Consider the following 25,392-nt stretch of genomic DNA (forward strand, 5'->3'; position numbering starts at 1 on the left):
GAAGGGAGAATAAATTTAGAAGAGTGACTAAGTGTATGAAAAGTGGAAAATTAGTGAAAAGTGTGAAAGAAATCACACAAATAGAAACATTCCATTTAAAAATCCAAGTGAGAAGATTAAAATCGAAATATGATTGGCAAATTAGAGCAATGACACAGAAAAAAAGGAAAAGGAAGAGGTCTTTTTTAAGACGGTCATTTGGATGAAGAGCCAAATTGCATGGTCTGAATTTCACGAGCAAGTGTAGGGACCGCACCATATACCTTGTGAGCCCTCAGTGATAGTCCTGAGAGTTGTTGAGGAAGGAGAAGAGCTTTACTGGTGAATTTCTGAGAAATGTGGCTCTGGTACATGAGAAACCAGCTCTCATGGGAAATGAGTTCTACCAAAGCTGGTGCAGTCCTGGCATGTGCAGCGGCACGCTCAGTTGGACCCCGTGTTCTGTTTTGAATTGGTGTGATGCATGGTGGCTGACGGAGTGGATGCTTCTTCCTTCCCACCATTTTTTAAAAATTACTAGACTTTTTGAAGGTTGGATCGGTTGGTGCTCTATACAAGGAAGTGAATGTGAATATAAATTCAGGTTTACACTGTAAATCAGGACAAAGTAGAACTTATAGATGGCTGAGAGGACTTGAGAGAACATCTGGTCAGATCCCTTCATTTTGCATTCTAGGAAAGGTGAGAGCTGAAATCCTGTTCCAAGCTCCCATAATTTGACTTTAAAGTCCTGGTCGTGTTTCTCATTGCAGAGGACCCAGATTCAGGTTCTTGCTTCCTCAGTTATTAGCAGTGTGAAATCAAGCAAGCTACTAAGGAACCTCTCTTGAGTTGAATTCCTTATCTGTGATAATAATATTTACCTCCAAATTACATTATGTCTTCAACTTAAAATCCTTAAATAATCCAGTATATTTTTTGTCATATAAACATCTATTTTTATTTATGTGCAATAAAATATAATACTAATATATCACATATATAATTATATAAATTTTTAAAATAAACCAAGGAACAAGTGATATTATTATGTGGGCAACTCAAGGTCACTGATAGTGTCTGTGACCAGGTCAGAAAGATGATTTATATCAGCATTCTTTCTTCTACACGTGCATGGACTCAAGGACCCTCACAGATTCATTTTTCTAATTCAGATCTGGAGAATTCAGTTATGATATTCAGTGAGCTTTTCTAACTTTTTTGCCTTTTGTTATGTTTATAATTCTTTTGCCTTTTATTATGTGTTTTGTCAACCCATCAAAAAGATGACAATAATCAGGACAGAAATAGCTGTTAGTCCAACAGTAGAATATTTGTATAGAAGAAAAGCAATCTAACCTGCCCTCTCCTGATAAATCTTCAAACACAATTCATGATTCTTATTGCCAGGGCTATTTTTAAAATGTCTAATTTGTTGCCTTGCAGTTCCCTCCAATACAGCTTAATTCAACTGAATCCAGGAGAGATAATTGACTGAGTTAGTTATGCATGAAAAGGCAAGCTTGACAACTTACTGAAGCTTCTTTCTTCTTTTGGCCATTAAAGTAAGTTAATGATCTGGAGCTGTGTAGGGGTTTCCAGAAACAACACTATAATAGCCAGCGTGCTGTAGTTAGCAGCTGAGAAAAAGAACTGTTTATTATTTTTCAGGCAGTTGCCCAAACCTATGCCATAGTATTTTTATTTTAGGACCCAATCTACTAGGAAGAAAAGCAACACATTACAATTCAAGGGAACACAAAACATCTCCTTAGTAAAAACAAACTCATGAGTGATGTCACACAGATTCTGAAAACTACGGAAACTTAGTGCCCCTAGGTCTCTAGCTTATACACTGACCCTGCCAGCCTTTTGCAGTAAGTCTTTATGGAGGCCTTACTCTATATATGGCATCTATATGTGATGCTAGAGTAGGTAGAAATATCAAATAAGACACCTAGAATATTCCTTTGAGTAAATAATGAAACCTATATAACTAAAGCAAAAAATCCTGCCTGTTAAATGACCTTGTTTTGCAAATTGATTTTGTGTCTTAGCATTTCTGGCTTCAAACCACATAGGGAAAATTACTTAAGTAAATTCCTAGTTAATCATTAAAAAAAACAGATAAGATCTTTGAACTTTGAATCTTATGTTAATTTTTTAATATCTTAAATAAACAAGCTCAAAAGGTAGATAAACTAGTAAAAATATTTTTATAATAAATGACAAATGGTTAATATCTCTAAGAAAAGACAAAATGCTTCATCAAAAAAAAAGCTATGGGATTAAATAGGCAAGTTTTAAAATTACTACGGGTTAATAAATATGAAAATACTCAACTAATATAACAAAAGGACTGGACACAAAAAGACAAATACTATATGATTTCAGTCATATGAAGTACATGGAATAGTCAAATTCCCCAAGACAGCAAGAACAGTGATTACTGGGGCTGGTGGAGAGAAAAAAAGGGAATTAGCTGGGGACGATGAAAAAGTTCTGGAGATGGATAGTGATGATATCTACACAACGATGTAAATGTACTTAATGCCATTGAACTGTACACTTAAAAATGGTTAAAGTAAATTTTATGTTCTGTATATTTTACTACAATAAAAAATGTATCCAGTTTAGTATTCAGACAAATGTAGACTTAAACAATAATGAGATAATACATTTTTGCTTATTAAATTAGCAATAGAAATGGAAATTATAGCATTGGCAATACTTAACATGAAGAGAAAAGGGTACATTCAAACACTGGTGAAACTGTAAAATAGGTACAGACTTTCTGGATGATAGTTTAGAAATATATATCAAGAGACTTCCCTGATGGTCCAGTGGTTAACAATCAGCCTTCCAATGCAAGGGGCACAGATTCGATCCCTGGTCAGGGAACTGAGATCCCACATGCCTCGGGGCAACCAAGCCCATGCTCTCTAGAGCCCACTTGCCACAACTAGAGAGAAGCCCCGAGCAGCACGATGAAGAGGCCGCATGCTGAAACTAAGACCTGATGCTGACAAATAAATAAATAAATAAACAAATATTTTTTAAAAAAAGAAAGAAATATATATGAAATGTCCTGATATCCTTTGACCTCTTAACTCAAACTAAGTGAATTTTCCTAAGGAAATTATCATTCTTACTCTTTAAAATTGATTATTACAAGAATGTTCATTAAAGCAAAATGGTGAAAAATTTAAAGTTCAACATTAATTAATTTGTTGTATATCCATAAGAAGGAATATGAAGCAACTATAAAAAGCCATATTCTTCAGGTACACTAAGTGAAATAAAACATTACAAACAATATACACTATGATCCCAATATTGTACAATAAAATATCTGTCCTTAAAAACTGGACTTCAAAGAGAGACATAGAAATGTAAATTACCTGCAGTTGTCTCTGGTAGTGTGATTATGAGAAGGTTTTATTTTTTTCTTTATACTTTTCCATATTTCCTAAACTTTTTAACAGTAAATATTTTATAATCATAAGGTTAAATATGAAAGCAAAATATTAAAATATTATTAGTTCTCTTAAATAATGTTGTCCATCCTCAGCTTTCAATAAATTATTTGCTACAAGCTCAAAAATAAACTGTTCAGTTGAGGATAATGTCAGAATAGACAAAGAATCAAAAGCATGCCATTAAAATTGGCTAATTCATTGGGAAAGTAGCCCATTTTCTTTTGGGGATTCAAAAAAGATCACGATTTTTATTTTTGCGATTTTTACTTTTCTCTGACCTGATATTTGTGTTGTCAGAGGCCACTGGAAAGAATCAGAGCAGTCCTTGGGGCAGCTCAGATGGCAGCTGAGGGTAGTGGAGGTTCTGACGAGGTATCCAGGGGTCACTTCTCTGCCATTTTGAGCTGCGAGGCCTTGGGCTGATCAACTATCAAAGCTATTAAATGAAATAACCTTTCGAAGGAGATTCTACTGTAAATATTGTAATTATCTCAGGAAAGCATGCCCATTGATTCTCAGCATTGAGAATTCAGTGTGTCCAACCCACAAGTGAACTATGGCAGAACTGTATCTGTTTCTACTTTCTACCTAAGAACTTTCTCCTCCAAGCCCTCTCTTTATATTCTTTTTTTTTTGTCATTTACTGAAGTTTTTTTTTTAATTGAGATATAATTGACATATAACATTATATTAGTTTCAGGTATAAAAAGTAATGATTCAATATAAGTATATATTGCACAATGATCACCATACTTCATTGCAAATTTTTTTTTCTTATGGTTAGAGCTTTTAAGATCTACTCTTAGCAACTTTCAAATGTGCATTACGGTGTTATTAACTGTACTCACCATGCTGTACATGACATCCCAGGACTTATTTATTCCTGTTCAATTTTGTTTAACCAGCACACTGCCTTTTCTAGGGTTTGATAAATATTTGTTGAATGATAAAAGGTCTGTGTCAGGCTGGATCGTATTTGAGGCTTAAGTGATTATCCAGAAAGTGGATTTATATCACATTTATGCAGGAACAAGGGACTCCCCCCTCTGAACTAACACTATCACTGATAGATTAAGTTAACCTTCCCCATATTTTAAACTTCACTTGTTGGAAAGATGTAGTCAAAACAAGGTCTGACTGAATAAGAGGGATATTCTAGGTAGAACTCAAAGAAGGTTAATTTATTTCCTAAACCCTTCCTCTTTTCCTTTTTCACCATTCTACACCCTGGCATCTGGATTTCAAATATTTTTGAAAAGGCTAAATGCCAGGGTAGATGGTGGGGAAAGAACCCATGGCTCATGGAAGCATAACCATAAATGAATGTTTTAAGGACAACCATTACATTTCAAATTTAATTATTTCTCTGAATTGGATACTGTTTACAAATTATTTTCACAACTTTCTATTTGTCATATTTCCTTTGAACATTACAAATAAAAAACTGTTTTCTGCACTCATTTCACAATGCTCCATTGAACACAAATTATATTACAATGTTTTCCAAGTGCAGGAGTCTTTTAGTTCCTGTGGGAGAGAAATGAATTTCCAAAGAGATTGCCTGGCAGCTATCACTAGAACAGAGGTTTAAACTAGTTGCCCCAGGGCTAAATGAAGCCCAAAGTTGAAATTAGTTGGAATGTTTTTCTTTTTTTTTTTTAATTAGTTGCCAACATCTAAAAATTGGGACATGTGGTATAGACATTTAGAAATCGATGGGCTCTTGAAAAAATCTTTAAACTCAAAACAATGGGTTATTAACACAAGCCAACAAGCAAATGAGCCTGAGTGGCACTGCCCTCTTGGAGGGGTCCAGGGTTCCTCACTTCTCACCAACCCACTGCGACTTGCTTCCCTCAGCAGCATTACTTGCCTGAGTGCCTGTAGACACCTGAGTTTCATTCTTTCTTTTTTTGATGGAAAAAATGTGGGGAAAAAAATGCAAGAGGGTGCCCTTGGGCAATATCAATGATATCTAATATCAATCATTAAAATAGAGTAGGAACCGGAGAGTAGCCCACTTAGTCACTTAGCCTTCTGCCATGCAGCTTAGCAGTTTGCTCTGTTATTTTCCTTGCCTTAATAATACAACACTTGAGTGTGAAAACATCCTCTAGATGACAGGGCACAGCTATCCCTGTGAGTAGCTTCCTGAAACCGATGCTCCAGCAGAAAAGAGCATGGCAGGAAGTGAACAGCAGCAACAACAGTAGTAACAAAACCTGGTGTAATTTGTGATGGCTTCTTTTTTTTGTAAGGAAATGCCAGTGTATGTTATTTTATTTATGTATTTTATTTTTTGGGTGCGTCTAATCTTAGTTGCAGCATGTGGGATCTTCCTAGAGGCATGCTCTTTTCCTTGTGGCACAAGCTCTTTGTTGTAACGCGTGGGCTTCTCTCTAGTTGTGGTACAGGGGCTCCAGGGCATGTGGGCTCTGTGGTTTGTGACACGCGGGCGCTCTCGTTGAGGCGCGCAAGCTCAGTAGTTGTGGCACACCAGCTTAGTTGCCCCGTGGCAGGTGGGATCTTAGTTCCTTGACCAACGATTGAACCTGCATCCCCTGCATTGGAAGGTGGATTCTTTACCGCTGGACTACCAGTGAAGTCCCTGTGATGGCTTTTTATTCTCATGTATTGAAGGGGTATCAGAGAACCATATATACTGTGGGCGGGGAAATAGGCTACATTAATCCCTGGCTCTTAGAGTCCAGTGTTTCAGTACCCAAATCTCATGTCGTGCATCAGCTAACAAGCCCAGTCTAATGGCATCTTCCAGTGACAGATAAATTAAACCTTGGGTGATGAGTTGAAGGTTAAATGGAGAGGAAGGACTCTGCGCTGTCCTGGGGAACCTCTTTCGTCTGGAAAGGACCACTGTTTAACTCTTAATGACTTTTCCACTTCTTCCTTCCCCCAGTTTGTAAAGGCTTCTTACATTCACAGAGGTTGAAGTCAAGGTCTTGTTTTGTTTTCATCTTCTCCTGGATGATTATTTAAATACTAATTGCATGGCTTAGTTTGATGTGCCCACTTAGTAATATATAATAATAATGTGTAGCCTTATCAAGTGCTTATTATGTGCTAAGCACTAATGTGCATGAGCTTATTTAATCCTCATTAAAAACCTCATGAGATATGCGCTATTTCAACTTCTTTTTTCAAAGATGAAGAAACCGAAGTTTGGGAGGCTAAATAACATGTTCATCACACAGCTGGTACGTGGCCTGTTCCAAAAGTCCTGCTTTCAACCACATTCTACAAGTGTAGCAGTTTTCAAAACGTAGCATGTCCACCTCTAGCAGGAATAAGAATTTAAAAAATGAAATTTGGGATTTGGCCCAGGTCACAGGCTGTGTCAATAAACCAAAGAATGGAAGAAGTTGATGAGATCCAGGGAAGGCCAAATGCAGACCAATGCATCACCAAGGAAAATGTGTTTGGAATTATTAATATTACTAGATGATGAGCAATCCCCGTCACACAAACCTCCAGGGAGATGGAATGAAATGAGAGAAAATCCAGAGGAGATGACATCAATGATCAGGGAGAAAGGAACGCGGCTTGAACAAGAAGAGACAAAAAGATTAGCAGGTTTTATTCTGGAATGATGAATACTTAGTGGCAGGTGTATATCAAGATTGCACAGGGACTTCCCTGGTGGTCCAGTGGTTGGAACTCCACGCTGCCAATGCAGGGGGCCCGAGTTCAATCCCTGACTGGGAAACTGGATCCCTCATGCACGCTGCAACTAAAATAGCCTGCATTTTGTAACTAAGACCCAGTGCAGCCAAATAAATAAATATTAAAAAAAAAAAAAAAGATTGCACAGGCTCCTAGAAACCTAATTCAACTAAAACACAGCTTCATCCAGCTAATAATAAACATTAAGAATTTATTCTGAGAATTGATATGCTTTGGAGGAGATGCTTAGAATATCTATACCTCTAAGGTTTGGATTGTTAATAAATAAGGGAAGTTAGTGTATAAGGGAAGTTTAGGCGGTATATTCCTATTTCCTAAGTTTGTAGTATGCACTGCAGCCTGAGTGAAGATTTCAAAAATGCAGATCTGATTGCTGGATGCCTTCTTCCTTTACAGCGACTTCTGACTGTTTATTACTGTTAAGGGTTTTAAAAAATCCTCAACACAGTCATGCAGGGAATTGAAAGTTCTTGCCTTTACTTTTCCAGTCTCCCCTGAATCACATTCCCCCTTGCTGGCAGCTGTGAGCGTTTTGACAGTTCCTCCAGCTCTCAGACTTCAGGGGGAAGCTCCCTCTTCTTGTCTTCTTGGGCCAGGCCATGTCCCCACTTCCCCCGGGGGCCTTCACAGCACCTTTTTTTCATAAGCCCCTGTTGCTTCCTCAGCAGACACACTCTGAGCAGGCAGAGGCAGGCCTGCCCTAGCTTATTTTGGTGTCCCCAGCAGCTTTAAGTAGATAAAAACCCTGGAAATACCTGTTAAGTAGAGGAGCCCCATGCACTCGGGGGATGCCACTCTTCAGAATCCAATTCTGGTTTGGGTAAATTAGGAAGTCAGTGGTAAAATCAGTGTTTTTATTTTGTTTTTGAAAAAATGGGGTGAAAAAGTCTTGTGTATATAAATGAAGACACAGCTATGAAATCAATACACTTAAACTATAATAGACTAAATTCTCCCATTTTTATTTAACCCTATTTAAAAACGAATTCTGCTCCAAGCTTCCATATCCCCTCCCTTTCTATATCTCCTTCTAAGACACTATATATATATATATATTTCACTTATTTGTTTATTGTGCATCTTCCCCATGGGGAAGTAAACTCCAGAAAGGAAGGGATGTTTATCGTTTTTGCTCACTGCTATATTTCCAGAGCCTAGAACAGTGTTTGGTACATGGTAAATAAATACTCTGGTTATATTTGTTGAATGAATGAATTTAGGTTAGTAGTTTTCTTTGCTCAGAGGTAATAGACAGAAAGCATCAATTAGCCCCAAAGGAAATTTTCATTCAATCCCGGTCTGGGTTTTTTAAAATCTTATGAAGATTATAGGCAATTGTGATCTTTTAAAATGAGTCTTTCTATTTAGGGGTCCTCAAATTACAGTGCACCATAATCTTCTGAGGGCTTGTAAAAAAAATGCAGATTCTCAACATCAGAGATTCTAATTCTGCAGTCTAGAGTCCGCTCTACCAGTTCCAGGATCTGCACTGGGTTGTGGCCCAAGGGCCTTGTTTGGAAAACACTGGTTCTGACTGCACACAGCAGACTCAGTTTACGTACCGAGTAAACGTTGTCCCTCTCTACTACAGCGTCAGTTACTTACATTCGCTTTGTACCCCCGTGCACCTTAGCAATGAATGATCAATGTCCAAAGGACAGGTACTCTTCTCCCCATTTTACAGATGACGAAACACTGATTCACCCCTACCTCCCCACCTCGCCTCAGTTCCCAAAGATTCATACGGTTCCCATCAGGATGCAAGGCAGAATAACAGAAGTTAAAAAAAAAATGTGTGCAAAGCTACCAAGAAAAAGATGAGCGGGAAAGTGCGCGGCGTTCCCGCGTGCAGCCCAGACCTCCCCAGCAAGTAAACGCCTCGTGGGTCCAGCCTTTCTGCCTTTGCCCCCAAGGCCAATAGTTGGAGACTTTTAGGCGCTTCCCCCTGCAGACCTGCAGGCGGGAGAAAAGCCCCACGCGGAGAAGCGGGGCGGGGCGGAGCTAGGAGGGGCGGGGCCGGGGACAGCTCGAGGAGGTGGCGGGCGCGCGGGACCCCGGGGAGGAGGCGAGGGGCGGCACCTGAGCGCGAGGTGGGGCGGGGCCCGGGAGAGTGGGGTGGGCCTGAGGCCAGAGAGAGGCCGCTGCTGGTGGCCCGGGCAGCCGGGGAGGAGGCGACACGCAGATCCCGGTCCCTCCCCTCAGGGGTGGGCGCTGCGGGAGGGCGCGGCCGGCTGACTGGCTGGCTACGCGGGAGGCAGAGCGCTCTAGCAACGCTTGAGAGGGCGCTTCGCTGCGGTCCAGGCCATGGCCGAGCTCCCCAGCGGCAGGAGCCAGCGCTCCCGGGCTTCTCGCCCAGCTCCCTGAGCGCTCTCCCCTTTCGATCTCGGGCAGCGCCGCGTTCTTTCTGGAGCGGCGAGGGAGGATGCGCTGAGCACCTCTGGAGCGCGCGTCTCGGGTGCCGCCGTGGGTCCGGGCGCCGGAGACGGTCTGAGCGGGGCTGCCTCGATTTCCCCACTGCGCGCTCGCCGTCCCCCGCCGCACTTGATGTGCAGAGAGAAGCCGGACACCATGATCCTAACACGTAAGCTAGACTTGTGCCTGGCCGTGAGGCCGGCCGCCAGAGCCAGCTGCGGAGGGGACCCGCCGCGGAGGAAATGTCACCCTGCCTTGTCAAGTCGGTGCCTGACGTTCTGTGCTTTTGCAGCGCTGTCCGAGGAGGCTCGGAACCGAGTCGCCCGAGTTTCTTGGCGTGGAGGAGGTGGAGTGTGGGGAAAACAAGGGTCGTCGTTCGGGGAGGAGGGTCTTAATCTCGGGTAGTGACCCCCGGGGGGGTGGGGGCGCAGGCCGGCGCGCCCGGTGGGCTCCGGGCTGGAAGGTGACCGTGACTGATGTGAAACCCGCAATGACTTCCCGCCTGGGCTGGGGGTGCAGGCCGGGCTGGGGGCGCAGGGCCGGGCCAGGGTCGCGGGGCCCGTTGGCTTTCTGCCCAGCCGCGGTGGCGGCCTTTCTATTCTTATTCTAAATCCCAGGCGGTGGCTTCTGGCTCCGAGGGGCGCGGCGCGACCTCCTTTCTACTCTCTTCCTTCGAGGACCGTTCCGGGCTCGGGGCTCGCTGTCCTTCACCATCCAAATGTCAAATCAGCATTGACGCCCTTGAGAATCTTATTTAGGGATGTTTAGACCCGTAGTGACCCTTGTAAAAAATTTTTTTAAGTACTTGAAAGTAAGTTCACCCCCAAATTGTGTTAATTTCCAGCCGTTTTTGTTCAAGTGTTTTAAACGCTGGAAAATAACTCGGGGCTAGCCAGGAAAGTCTCGCTTTGGTGGCTGCCGGCCCCTGGAGAGTGTTGAAGGTGGTCAGCCAGCCCCAAGGCTTGCATGTGGGGGGCCTGCTGGAAGGCTGTGCCTTCACGTGCTGGGGCGTTGTGTTGGGCTTCCTAAAATGCCCGGTGGAGATGCCCACGCCCTGGGCTCCGGTGGAGGCGCCAGCGCGCCGCGAGTCCCGGGGCCGGCGAGAGGAAGGAAGCGCGCCGCGCGATCAGGCTTTTTCCGTAGCGAGGCGACGTCCATTTGGACAGCTGCCCCCCTCTGTGTCCCTGTCCCCACCTCCAACGTCGCGGGCCGAGCCTTTGATCCTTCGGGAAGAGTTACACCTCTAGCCACAGCAAAGCGACGCCGCCACGTGTAACTTACTGTCTCCGCGCGACTTTCCAGCGCGCAGCCCTGTCTCCAGGGGCGTCTGAGCGAACCCGGGGTGAGGCTGGCGGGGTGGGAATCCTAGGTCTGCAGCCCGCTTGCTGGGCGAATCTGGGAATGGACACGACCTCTCTGTACCTCCTTCATCTGCCATATGGGGGTAATCACTGTGTTTACTACGTGGGGAGGTACCGAGAATCAAAGGAGCTAATACAAGGGCTTAGCACAGTGTCTGAGACTGATGTTTATTAGCATCGTTCATTCTTTATGCTGATGAGTGTAGGAGGAAACCCCTGCATAGGGTCATTAATCTGTGGAGAAGAAAACCTTGCCCCACGCTTGCTTTGACTGAGTTATTTTACACTCAACTTGGTTAGCAAATGGGTACATTCTTAGGATTCAGAAGCTGCCTGAGTGATTGCCGGTGAAGTGGAGGAATGCAGTCCAGGCATAGCCATCCTTTACGGAAAGATTCATGAGGGCGGCGTATATGACGCATTTGGATGGAAAAAAAGCATAGCTCTTGAGAAGGCAGAATACTGGGTCTCAAGTTACTCTTTTTTTTTTTTTTTTTTTTTTTTGCAAAACGTTGTTTGCTGAAGGGATGAGGGAAAATAATAGCCCAGCAGAACTCTGGATGTAAATCTATCAGCAGTTCCAAGAGGTTGACTAATTCAGCGTCCATCTGGACTGCAGGCGGGTCCTCCGCAGAGATAATTTGCCGAGCATAAGTGTGGAATTAATGGAGGCACCTAGTGCCATCTTGGCTTGCAGACTGCAGCAGATGGTCGGAGGGGTGCCCTGCAAGTCAGCAGCCCCCCTAATAGAACTAAAGTCCTGGGAAATGAGTGTCAAATAGTTAGCAGATGTGCGTTCAGACGTTATTCCGAGACGTTTTCTGAGAAAATGTTGGCGATTGCGTGTAATAACTTTTATTGTGGCCTGCCAGGTTTACAGCGTGGCCCAATCCTAGGTGCATATTTTTTTCATTAGCACTACTGTTCAGAGTTTAAAATGAAGCACAGCAGACTTTCTCTCCCAGCTGTTTTTAAAAGTTTGCTTTTGACAGAAACAGATTTTAACTCAAGCTAAGTGATACCTTACACCAAACTGATTGGAAACTCAAGAAAGGGGACTGACTTGGTTTCCCTATTCTGCAGAATCATTAAGTAGCTTCCAACTTAGTCTTTCACTATTGTGGATGAGAAACATCATTTCAGTGACTTACCTGTGTCTTCTTTTTTTTTTTTTTAATTTAATTTATTTATTATTTTGGGGGGGGGGGTACACCAAGTTCAATCATCTGTTTTTATACACATATCCCCGTATTCCCTCCCTTCCTTGTACCTGTGTCTTCTTAATTGTGGATCTTATGAGAAACACCATATACCTCCTTAAAGACTGAAAATGTTAAACAGTTAAGCAATTAACTATGGCTAATTGAAGGTAGTGTTCCAAGTTTTAAAACACCAGACTAATCAAAGCATTTTCCTATAGTTCTGAAGCAAAGGTGAGAGACTGGATGCCCCTTTAAAACTAAAGCCTTTTTTTCTTTGTTTATTTCGTTATTGTTCTATATTGTAGTTCAAAAACCAAAGACCAAGCAAAGTTTAAGGGCATTTTTACATTAAAGGGGGATGTTTGATTGCTTTTGGAAAATATGCTAGATTAATAGAAAAGCATGTTATGATTAAACAGTTTATCACTGTGAAGTAAGTGAAAAATGTGTATAGTATTTAAACTCTTTGTAGAACTAGTGTGGGGCTTTAAAGAGGGTATGGGAGGCCCCATTGAGATGCCTTCCAATCAGAGGTTTGGTGAAATTCCAGGAGGTGGTTTCAAATACAAAAATAAGTACTTGGGTTTCCCTTGGTGTCCCCATGGAGATTTTAAGCCATGATGCAATGTTCAAATGAGAGTGGTATTTTTATGACTTAGGCAGGTAAATATGCAATTTGAAAATATTCAGAGGAGGGTGATTTGGTTCAGAAGAATGGGGGCATCCAAAGTACAGTGAGTGAAGTGAATCTTACTTTTTTGAATAGAGCCTTGTGCTGGACAGGATGGTCCAGTATTGTAAACACGGATTTCTCATGCTTAGCTCTCCTTCCTAGCAACAGGAAGACGGAAGTGAAGCCAGGAAAAAAAAAAAAAAGGACCCTGAAGGTTCCAGACAATACTTGACCCACCCTAGCATTTACCCTGTACAACCAGAAGACTTGCAAAAGTAAAAATAACTTCAGATGTTTCCCCTTCCGTTCTGGACATTGCCAAATCGCTAAAGACCGAATTCTCGGTGCCTTAGAACATTATAGCACAAGCTGGCCTATAGTGCAACTGTCAGGGAAGCTCACGTCATGCCAAGCCTGTTGTTGAAATTATAAAGCAGACCTGGGGAGAAGGGTGATTTTCATTTTTAAAGTTGGCTTAGTCTAATGCTTAGAATCATATGAGTTGGAATCCAGTGGAGGAGAGAGAATTTAATCTCTAAACTTAGTCATTTCTCTGAGTTTCTCTGATTGCTTATTTTAGCAGGATTTACCTCTAAGGTCCTTACTTTGCCATTGTGGGGCTACAATACAAAGGAGTAATCTATACAGCATTCAAGACATCAAAAATTGCCCTCATTGGTGGTGGTCAGCGGGGGAATTTATGCTCAGTCATAAAGTGTAAATATCCAACACTGTGTTCGAAAAAGCACAGTCCCAAGTGCCTCTTTTCCGTGGCTTTACTAGGGTGGACTTTTCACAGTTGTCTGTGTCTCTGATTGTGTGGCCATTGTGTAAGGAGGAATTGTGGGACTTGAGGGTAATTCTTACTCTTTTAAGAAGGACAGTGCTGTAGGGTTAAAATATGTTTTATAGGAACAGATGGCTAGAGTGAGTATGATCAGTGGTGTTTTCTTTTCACCTCAAATTAGTCAGAAATCTAATTAATGTAAAAGGGGTAAGATTCCCAGCTGAGAAAGGCTCTTCCTGTCTGTTTGCACTTTTCCTTGAAGGAGCCTGTGTTATTGTTAAGGATTATCTTGATCAGTGATAAGTAGGGTGTAGTCCTGCTGGGGCTTCTTTAATTGGGTCTACTATGTCTTAACATTTTTTTCACTAGCTGTTCCCTCCTTGGCATTGTAATCCATGGTGGGTAGGAAGAAAGTCTTGTGTTTTTAGCCTACATGTATATTTTATAGTCTCTCATAAGTAACAGTCAGCCTTCTTTAGTGTGGATACTCCTTTTTAATTTTTATTAAAAATCCACAGACTTTTGACAGAATAGTAATAACATTATAGAAGCTAAAATTTATTCTAAAGTTTGCTTTCATAGTCACATGTAATCTTCACAGCAGCCTCCAAAGTAGATATTATTATTCCCATTTTACAGATGAGGAATCTGAGGCTGGGGAGTTAAATGCCTTGCCTACAATCACCTACTTTACATGACAGAGCTAGGATTTCAACCAGGTGTGTGTGGCTATAGGTTCCAATTATGGACATTTATTTGGCAGGAGTTGATTCAATTGAGACAATATTTGGTGGCCAAATAGAGCCTTGCAGTTACTTTGCAGTTTCCTAGGGGGCTTGTGCTGGTAGGTAGGGAGCCATAAGATTAGGGTCCCAGGTTGACAAATGAGTAGTTTCTGCATCCCCTCTCAGGGCCCTTGTGAATGGAGAACTCGAGCCTCTGTCTTTAATATTTGGGGAAGGGGTTTAGGATACCATTTTCTAGCTTCTATTGACAGTACTGAACAGTGCTTACTTCAGTGAAAGTATTCCAAAATAATATTTCTAAGGGAAAGTTTTCTCCCAGACATCACTGAAAACATTTTGAATGGCATCTTGAAAAGGCCTACCTACTAGGAAATAATGTTCTCAGGCACCAAAAGGTAAAATACTATTCCCTGCTAAAGTCAAGCCAACGCATGATGGGAATCATTCTCTCTAATCTTTCATCCTTGTTTTTTAAAATGCTGCTACTAGAGTGAGTTTCATAGTGGAAAGTAAGCTCCTTTTCCATCCACACATACCTCAACTTGGTGGCCCTTCTCACGTCTTACCCTTTTCGGCCCTCAGGAGAAACATCAAAAGCTAACTGAAGGCTGAGGTCAGTGTGTGGAGTCCTCAGATGCCTTTGACACCTCCCATCCACATTTTGTTCTCTTCGCTGCCCCACCTCGGAGTGTCCTGCAGAGAGGGCTGGAGGCTGCTTCCTGCAGCTCGACAGAAAGGCGCCTTCCTCCTCCTTGCCAGAGTCTCTAGAGGATGTCTGAAGGACAAAAGTTTTCCACACCCTGAGTTCATAGCATTTCCCAGGCTGCAGCACTTAGGAAGCCAGAGAGTAAGGGACCTGGGAGGTGAAATGGCCTGTGGCCCATGCGCGGGCCACACTCCAGCCCTGCCATGTCCTTTGTCACACTCAGGTGACAAAGTAGAAGATGACAAAATTCTGAGATCATCTTCACCAGCCCTCCCAGAGTTTGGAGAAACCATCAATTCATAAAGGACACCTCCTTGCAACTCCCTTTCTCAAACTGTGTAGCACCAAAAAGGGGTCTTGCATTGTGCTTATGTGTTTGTAAGAGTCATTCCATGGGAAATTCCAAAACTTTGTAAAGGCAGCCTGGGAAAACATTGCCTCTGCCCTACTGAGGGGCAGCTGAATTGCCTGGAAGTTCAGTGACTAGTCCAAGGTCATATGTGAGCTGAATGGAACTTCAGACCCCTTCCTGCTGTGTGTAAACAAAACAGGGAAACAAAGAAAATAAGGATCTTAATGTGTCTATAGGAAAACCATGTTATAAAGCTAGTAATGTTCCTAAACTAAAAAGATATACCTGAATCAAATTGTGACCAGTAGATTGTGTTTGGGGGCTTGGATGCCATAAGCAATTTTGATGAAAAAAAAAATTCTTTAACTCACCTGAAAGACAGTAATACTTATTTTTCTTATACCTTTTGCACGAGACTGAGAAAGTCAAATTGAACACAGGCACATATTGGCGGTATTGCAGGTTCGGTTCCAGACCACAGGAATAAAGCAAGTCATATGAATTTTTTAGTTTCCCAGTGCATATACATTTATGTTTACGTTATTCTGTAGCCTATTAAATGTGCAATAGCATTACATCTAAAAAACAATATACATACCTTAATTTTTTAAAATGCTGTTGGAAAAGTGACCCCAATAATAGACTTGCATGACACAGGGTTGCCACAAACCTTCCATTTGTAAAAACTGCAGTATCTGAGAAGTACAGTAAAGCGAGGTCTGTCTGTAGGGTTTCCTGTCTGAGGTTAGACATATGCTGAGAGCTGCTTATATTAACCAGTATCTGCCATGTTTTTATTTTCATTGGTCTTTGTTAAGGCAACTTGATGTTTGATTCAATTCTAGATTTTCTTTTTTCTCTGTCAGGATGGACTGAAATATGAGTGACAGTTTCTTTAGAATCCCTCACTATTCCCTTTATTTCTAACTTAAGGTTTTCGTAGCACTGCAATTTGCACACTATTTTATCTTTCCTGTGCTATAACACTGTAGAACTTACCTCAAAAGCCAAAGAGTGGGGAGAGGGTGCTTAGTAGAATAAGCTTTGCTAGCATATGTAAAAGAAAGACTTGAGCTTGTCAACATTTAATGGTGGAGATAGTTGTTATTTTACGTTTGTAACCAGGTATTTTTGCCTTGAAAAATAAGTTTAAAGGGAACTTATTTTAAAAGTTTAAACCATCCACTTCATTTAATGAAAAAAAAAAAAAAAGAGAGAGACTCAGAAAAATGAGGACCGTTAAAGTTGATTTAAGATGGTTTCTCTTTCTTGAAATCGTTTTCCTAATCTATCCAATTATCATGTTTAAAGGCCTTAGTATTTAAAGAGCTATTTCAAATCATTTTTCTTAGCGATACATGGTTTGAAATGCATAAATATTTGGTGTAGAATACCAGAAGTGTGTGTGTGTGTGTGTGTGTGTGTGTGTGTGTGTGTGTGAGAGAGAGAGAGAATGGAAGGTTTTTTTGCCCCGCCCCAGATTGAAATGAAGTAGAAAGAGGTGATGATGCTGTATCCATTTCCTTAATAGTTTATTTTCATTTCAGTTTGACTTTTTTGTGCTGGGTAGTAAGTGCCAATTTTTGATTCATTGGCAGATGTTTTCTGTTCCTGGAATTAACTGGATCAGCTCGTCTGGAGCGCCTGATATCAAGTGCCCAGTCATGCCTGGGCTTAAATGAATACAGAGCTGTTTGCCTTTGCAAGGAAAGGGCATATATTTTTTTATGTGAGCTACTTGCTTTTTCCTGGTTTGTGTGTTAAAAACTGTTTTGCAAACACTTGACCTAAATGATTCCCAAAGGGGATTTCAATCGATTTAACTTCTGCATTGCGGGAGTGTGGCCTTCTGTGCAGAATCTTAGGTGTAGGCTTGCCTTTTGTGTCCCAAGGTTTCCTGCTTTCAAAGCAGAGCCATTTATTAAGTTGTCATCACGTCATTAGGGAAAATGGGTTCTTTCCCCCCTTTATATTATTTCTAGGAATGTTCTTTACTAGAAAGCGACATATCTGCCTCCAAATCTCAAGCAGGAGGGGAAAAAAAAAAAAAACTTCAAAAGAGAACTCCCTCAAAACTCCCAGTTCTTACTTGCACTGAAAAACAGTCTGGTGATTTAAAAGTGAGGGTGATCTTTGTAGGCAAGGCTGTAGTGTGCAGAAAGTTCTCTAACTGGGAGTGAGGGCTGGGTAGCTCTGGGACTTTAAGCAAATTACCTAAACTTTGGACCAGGTTCCTCATTTGTAAAGCGAACAAACGGAAAGTTCCAAGATGCTTTACAGCCCCCAATTCGCTGATTCGGTAGATGCTAGGATGGTGCTGTTCACTGAAAACACAAATGTACAAGATCAATAAGCAAAGTAAAACTCAGAGTTTTCTATGGGTTGTTTTCTTCCTATAAGGACTGATTTTAGCTTGAGGGCTGTAGACACACAGAAACACCTAGGGGTTTGAGTTCTCTGTAATATGATCATAGGCTTCATGGGACAAATCAAGCAATTGATCTATTAAGAAGCAAATTAGAGAGAATTCCCTGGTGGTTGGTCCAGTGGCTAGGACTCCTCACTTGCACTGCAGGGAGCACAGGTTGGAACCCTGGTCGGGGAACTAGGATCCCGCAAGCCCTGCGGCAGACCAAAAAAAAAAAAGTAAGCAAATTAGGTATTTTTGCAGTAAACCAGTAAATTTAGAAAATTGGGGGACTCACAGTAATTGCTATTGATGTAATTCTTTGAGTGAAAAAGGATGTCTCCATGTAATGGTTGATAAATCTGGAAAATTAACAGAAATGGAACCTAGTCTAAAGATTGTCTTAGAGAGCAAGGGAAATGGGCATAAAGGAATTCTTCAGGTCAGAAACTTGGGGAATTTACAAAGCCTTTGGCAATCCCAGATTTTACCGATGAGGAAACCGGTCCAGAGAGATTATGTTCTTAAGGGTAGTTAACTAAGCAATGGATTCTTTCCTGACCTGTTACAGGTCATACTTTGCCCCCTTTGTGTGATGGATTATTAGAAGGAACTTGGGAAACTCAGATGCAAATCTCTTTTACATCTAACGAAATAATGGTGGTTGCTCATTGGGTAACCAGGCTAAGGAGATGCTTATATCTGCTCTCTGGCACAACCCACTTTCCACTTTCCTTTGTTCTGTGTTACAGTAAATCAGGACTGCTTACCATTCCTTCACACACACCTGTGCTTTGGCAGCTCTCCACTCGGCTTACTTCCTTTTATTCCAAATCTCCTCCCTCGCAATCCAATCTATATAAAATATCATAACCCCTCCTTTATTTTTAAGAACTTTTATTGAGATATAATTGACATACAGTAATCTGCGTATATTTAAAGTGTACAATTTGATATTTTTTTCTTATTAGTAATGTATATATGGCAATTCCAATCTCCCAATTCATCCCACCCCCGCTTTCCCCACTTGGTGTCCATATATTTGTTCTCTACATCAGTGTCTCTATTTCTGCCTTAACCCCTCCATAAAGGCTGAGCATTAAAATGAGTACCCAAGCAGCCCCATCTCTCTCTCCCCTCCCCCCACCCAATTCATATGTGTCTTTCCTTTGTCACATCACAGTCTCCTCTGTACTATACAGAGGTTTCTTAGTTTACTTTTTTCTCTCCCTCCTTTCCTCCCTCCTTTCCTTCCCCTCTTCCTTCCTTCCTCCCTCCCTCCCTCCCTCCCTTCCTTCCTTCCTTCCTTCTTTCCTTCCTTCCTTCCTTTCTCTTTAAGAAAAAGCTGTGTGGGAATCGTGTATTTCAAACGGGTTGTTTTGGAAGGTTACAAATAGCATTTTTTAAAATAGAATAGAAAAATATAAGACCACATTAGTTATTGTAAGTGTTACTTGGGGAAACTTGTTTCAGTTCTGTATGTACTTGCATACACACGTGTTTGTATATAGGAATAGGTTGCATATGCATATACATGCGTACACGTGTGTGCCAGATTACAATGTAAAGTGTGTTTCTTACGGTGGATCCTAGTCTGAAAAATTAAGACCAATTCACTAGAAGAAAATCACATTGCAGTTTCTTTATGTGATATTTATTAAGTAACTACTGTGTACCCCATACTGTTGGTGGTGCTTGGGATATATCGAGTAAGACAGGCAAAGAAACTGGACTTTTGCGAGTATACAGAGGGGAGAGACAAACTAAATGTAATAAATGTTTTGGGAGAAGAAATAAAGCAGAAAAAGGGGAAATGGGGTGGGTGAGAAGAGGTCTGTAAGGCTGGATCTGTTAGCCCGAGGGAGATGGGGAGACAGAAGGGGCGGAGGAAGGAGCTAGAGCACGTGGGCCATTGTTAGAACTCTGTCTGTCACCTATGCAATGGGGACCCTGGTGCTGCCTGGACAGGGTCCCTTGGGACTTAAATACATGGCTCTCAGAAGAGCCCTTAGGAAACCAGTTCGTTCCTAATTAGAGAATCATCTGACACTGTGTCCTCAACTGAGAATTACCTTTCCCTTTGGCTTCCACATTCGGGGCAGAAACCTGTGCCTTTGATTGTCTCTGAGCACAGCTGGCAGCACAGATAGTGGGTGTTCAATAAATAAATATTGAGTTAAGGGGGAAATGAAGGATGATTGGCTTCACATAAATGCATGGCTGTGCCAGAATATATCTAAAGGTGGATTTGAGTCAGCTTCTGTGAGGCCAGACAGCCTAGAAACTGAATTAGTATTGACCAGTCTTCCAAAGCTTCCTAACCGGTTTGTTTCAGAATAGGCATAGCAGATGTTTAGGATTTTTTTAGGCACCTGAGGGTAGGAATGTGGCTTAGTGGCTAGTCCTAATCTTTGCTGTGATTAGATAACAGAAGAGTTTAATAAAAATTAATATCCACATTGCGCTATCTGACTTGGCCCAACTAGCCCACTTTACATAGGTAACTCCTGATAACCAGTCTTTGGCAGTGTGTGTGTTGAACATATATTTTTATTAGTTGCAACGAGACAGGGGTTTAAGTCATGGTTTTTTTAGTCTGCTTTTGAAGAAGGGAAAGTTTTAATGGATTCTTTTCCTTCAAACAAATGTATGTGTGCTTCCAGTGTGGAAAAAGTAATCTCTCAGGATATACAAATGAAATAAGAAGCTTCTGGTAGGTGCACCTCACCATACTGGGGAAGGCAGGGGAGAGAGGTTGATGGGGGTGCAGAAGGGGAATTTGTGGCAGGAGAGAGAAGAGATGAAGAACTTGAAGTGTAAGGGAGCATATGCATCCTGGAACCCCAAGGAATTCAGGAAGACTGGAGGAGAGCTTGCATTTGGAGGCCTCCCGGGAGTGGAATGGCTGGGCAGAGGCCAAGTTAAGATGGCTGTGGGTCTGCTGAGGAGTCGGGATTGTGTGTGAAAGGCAGTGGAGAGTCATGGAAGAATTCTAAGCAGAGGAGTGACATGATGAATTATATATTCCATACAAACCAATCCAGGGCTCAGGGACCCTTTGGACTAGGATCAATTTCTTGGGGGCAGGGAGGAGCAAGGGTTATCAGAGAGTTCAGTTGGAAGGCTGTTAGGATAATTTGGAAAGAAAGTGTCTGGGAAGGAATACGAAGAAACGTCTGGTTCAGTGGTTCCCAATCCTGGCTGCCTTTATATTTACTTAGGAGCTTTTTTCAAAAAGATGCTGTCCGGGTCCTCCCTAGACAGAAAATCAGAATACCTGGGAGTGGGTGGTGGTGGGTGGTTTTGGAAAGCTGCCCAGCGTGATGCCTGCCAGGACCCAAGGCTCGGAGTTATTGAGGTCAAATGTCGGAGACTGTGGTTCGCTTCTCCACCCTGTGAAACCCACCTGCCAAGGAAAGTTGGGCTGTTGGTGCCCAGCTGGGTGGCAGTCCTGTAAAATTAACCACCTTAATGGAGGCAGGAGAATTGATCATTTGAAGTAATTATTCGTTGCATTTGAAGGAATTTTGTGACCAGGGCAGGAATCTTGGTTTAGATCAGAAAGCACTGCCTGCCTTCACACGGCTGACGTGCTTCTCCGTGGCTGTAAAAGCATCGACATTTCCATGGATCTTTGCAGGCAAGTCTGCCATAGTTGGGGGAATCCAAGGAATCTGGAAAATGTTTGAATTTTCTTACATTCCTCCAATTCCTTTTAGAATTTTATTCAAGAGGTGAATTCCATGTAGCATTTGCCTTGCATTCTGATTTTGGAAGCACACTGCAAAGAAGGCAAGAAGCAAGCACAAGGGTTCCCACTGGGAAGACAAAGCAAAGGGAAGATGGAAGTAATCACATCCTGCTTCGACCAGATTACCATTGCTCAACCGCTAAGATCAGCGAGTTCAGCGGAATGATGACGGGGTTGGGGAATTTCTGTTTAACTTACTGTTGAGGGGTAAGGGGAAGGTAGGGTCATCCCATCATGCCGGGAAGTGTGCAAATATGGCCTAATGGGTCCCAAGCCTTACACCAAAAGGTCTCCTGGACCTCAGTCATTGAATGCAATGAATTACTAAAGCTGGTTCCAGTAAAAATTTCCTGTTTCCTCCTTCACACATTTGTCTGTTGCTTGCTTAGAGAACACCCGGGTCTAACAGTATCATTGTATTTCCACTGTATTTTCAGTTTCTGATGGCACTTCTGCCCGATGGGGAAAGTTTTTAAAAAATTGTCCTGATGGTTTTTTACTCGACCCTTCAGATATACTGAAGGAAAAGTCACATCCTGAGAACTGGTTAGAGGCCTCCAAAAATAGGCATGGGGAGTTGAAGTGACACCAGTACTGCAGCATTTACGTGGTTTTTGTTTAATATTTTAAGTGTTGTTCACTGGTAAATATTTTTCAGGAAAATCCGGTGTTGATCATTTATGCAAGTCTTAGCTCTCTTGCTCACTATGGCATTTGAATGGAAAGGAAGCTCGTTTTTGAGGAGAGGTGGTTTCTCTCCACTTGTTTCCTCATCTGCATATCTTGGGGATGATATTTGTAACCCAGGTGCTAGGATCGATATGAGGAGTCAAAGAATTCATACTCATTAAATGCTTAGACTGGGCCTTGTACACAAGCAGTGCTCAAGAAAAGTTAGCCATTGATAGAATTGTCGGGAGGCATCTGGGAAGACTGCCTAGAGGAGGCGGCACTTGGGCTAGGCCTTGAAGCATGAGCAAAATTTGATAACGAGGGGATGAGAGAACATTTGCAGCCAGGGATGTGTGGGGAGATGAGGAAGGACCAAGTTTACTTTGGCTGGGGTATGGAGCGAATACAGGAAGCTGAACAATTCGTATGGACGCCACGTGGAGAACCTTGAAAACCTCGGGGAGATGTTTAGACTTGGTTTTCCAAGCAGTGGAACTCCAGGGACATGTGTGCAGGAGAGAAAAGATGAAAACTGTAATGTAGGAAGTTTGATGAAGCAGGGTTGGTGGCTGCAGTCTGAGAGGAGAGATTTAGAGACCCAGAGTTATAATTAGGATGAGTGAAAGTCACTGCCTGGAGCAGGAGCAGGAACTAGAAGGGGTAAATCCCTCCCTACCTGACCTGGATGTAGACATAGGTTCATTTCATGTTAAATAAAATGGAAATACTGGTTTTTTAAAGATCAGTACTTAGATTGTTATCACTTTCTCTTGGTAACTGGAAAGGGTTGGGAGTGAAGTCAGTAACTGTCCCATTTATTTAAAAAGCTGCGACAGCTTTTCACAATTTTTTTACAATTTTCTAATTCTGATTTCTATAGAAACAGCGGGTAAAGTTCTCATTTGTTATTATGCAGCCTGTTTTCGTGAGTGGACGTTGTTAAATGTAAACTAGAATACAGGCTTGTCTGTTTTCCATGGTTTCATATCTTAAAAAAAAGACATTCTCACCTATTTTAGGGAAAGGAAAAGGCAGGTAAAATTACTAATCTCTGCAGTTCTTGAAAGTGCTGCTTTTTAGCCATTGTAAGCCTTTCATTAAATTATCTGCTGAAGAAGCAAACCTTGGCCTGTTCACATCATTTCTTTCTAACCAAGTGGCCCTAAGAAGAGTGACTGTGTGGACACAGCTTTTTAGATCAACCTTTGGACATTTGTGGACATTTCTTTTTCTTAGTGGTGGAAAATGAATAGCAGTGACAAAACAGCAGTAGGCACTTATGTGTTCCTGAAATCACCTGGGGCCTTAAATGAGTAATATATGTGAAAACACATTGTAATTTTTAAAGTATGATATAAATAAATTTAAAGGTTTTTTAGAAAAATAATACCTTACATCTTTTAAAAAAAAATTTTAAGAACTTTTATTGAGATACAGTTAACATACAATAAACTGCATATATTTAGAATGTAGAATTTGAATACTTGACATCTTTCATGCCTCTTGGCATGAAGCCATTTTAATAAGAAAATCAGAAACATGCTCTAAACAGGTAGTGATGTTGGTGGAGAGTTGTCTAATTAAGGCGAGTGTGTCTGTCTGTCTGTCTGTTAGCGCTGACCTGATGTCAGTCTGAATATAGTCCAAAATGGTGGACGTTCAGAATTTCTGGCTAGTCACCACTTACTAAGTAAAATGCTTAGAAAGCAAATACATTTACTTTTTAATAATCTATTGTTCAATGTCTAACAATCTGTTCGATGGAAATAACCTCCAGATAGTCAGAAGAAGCAAGATATTTTAAATATTTTTTTTACAACAAACACTTAGCTTTTTTTCTTTTCATATCTGTCTTTCAGCAAGGGCCATGAGAGGAAAAGTACTTTCCACATCCTTTAAAATAAAATGTTTGAGCTTTTATATGTTTTTCCAGCAACATAGTTTTCTAGAAAATGTTTATTTTATGATTTTATTTAAAGCTTCTTTAATTCCTTTCTGAGATAAGGTATGGATATAAATACATGAAGAAATGTTAGAGCAGGTAATTCACATTGGACAATTCTTTATATTCTTTGATTCAGTGAGGTTGTTACACATTCACATCACTCTATCCTTCAACCCCGAATTCAACCCTGAATCTTGTGTTTCATGATGCTACTTTCATCGCCACACTGAAAAGATTCATGAAAGTAAACCTTGCCGTGTCATTTATTGCTTCTCTGCTGCCACAGTTGCTCTTGTTTGGGTATTAACTGAGTCATCAGAACATAGCAGCAGGCTTTTTCCTTCGGCTTGTTCGTTCAATAAGGACATTCCTACTTGCTTTAATGAACTTAAGTGTTCTTAAGTCTCTTTTCTTTAAAGACTCAGGAACTCATAAAATAATAAGTTAAAAATGCTGTGAAACTGTAAAGTTACTAGACGAAAGTGAGAGATATATATATACTGCTCTATGATGGACTGTTCACCTCCTATCTGGCTCAGAAGAGAGATGAGTAATAAAGATTTGAATCTAGAATAAATTAAGCAAGATTGAGACATTTATAAGTGAGTGAATAGCCTTACATACCTAAGTAGTCTAATGGTCTAAGGAAGTTGGGAAGAAGGGTTGAAAGAATATTCTTTGTGCAAACTGAGAAACTAATGACTGTGCCCCGACCTCCTCTGTGAGTCAGTTTTAACGGAATTGTAAATAAGTGCTTGAGTGAATTTGAACACTGTGTGTCAGTTGTTCTTGGCCTTTCTGTTTATCAATACTATCTACAAGATGTTAACCACGGGGAAGTAGAAGCTTTATTAGGCATTTCAGCCTGTCAAGATTGTGGGATTTATTGGCTTAATGCTCTCCAGGGCCGCTGACCACCCGGGCCTCTCTACTGCCTGGTGCACCCAAAGGCACACATCTTCACAGCCCCTGGGCTGTTACGCATATCCCATTGGGTGGCAGAAGCTCTGTCCCCTTGGTCAAGTTAGTGTTCTTCCAGGGTGTCAGATGTACTCGGTGGCCTTTTATTGATGTGAAAAGTAAACCATGATAGGCTATCCAGGCCTAAAATTAATTATTTAATCCTTCTTCAACTTTCTCATCATGCCCTATTTTCTTAATCATCTGTAAGCAGAACACAGAAAGCAGCCCAGAGTAACTTACTGCTGGGACTCCATT

The 25,392-nt window shown here is 41.5% G+C and overlaps 1 protein-coding gene across 9 annotated transcripts in view; it reads left to right on the forward strand.

Moving 5' to 3' along the window:
- The window catches only part of DLC1 (DLC1 Rho GTPase activating protein), a 394,094-nt gene that overhangs the window by 338,612 nt on the left and 30,090 nt on the right, over positions 1-25,392 (forward strand). For 2 of the 9 annotated variants that reach the window (XM_057696385.1, XM_057696388.1), the window contains exon 1: positions 9,442-9,741. The exons of 6 other annotated variants lie outside the window; for them this stretch is intronic. In XM_057696385.1, coding sequence (XP_057552368.1) covers positions 9,705-9,741 — 37 coding nt within the window. In that variant the 5' untranslated portion in view covers positions 9,442-9,704. Of the gene's footprint in view, positions 1-9,441; positions 9,742-9,896; positions 9,919-25,392 lie in introns of those variants that run through there. One more of the 9 variants, XM_057696389.1, reaches the window with a different exon arrangement.

Source organism: Hippopotamus amphibius, chromosome 10 (genome assembly GCF_030028045.1).
Source record: "Hippopotamus amphibius kiboko isolate mHipAmp2 chromosome 10, mHipAmp2.hap2, whole genome shotgun sequence".
Taxonomy (NCBI): Eukaryota; Metazoa; Chordata; class Mammalia; order Artiodactyla; family Hippopotamidae; genus Hippopotamus; species Hippopotamus amphibius.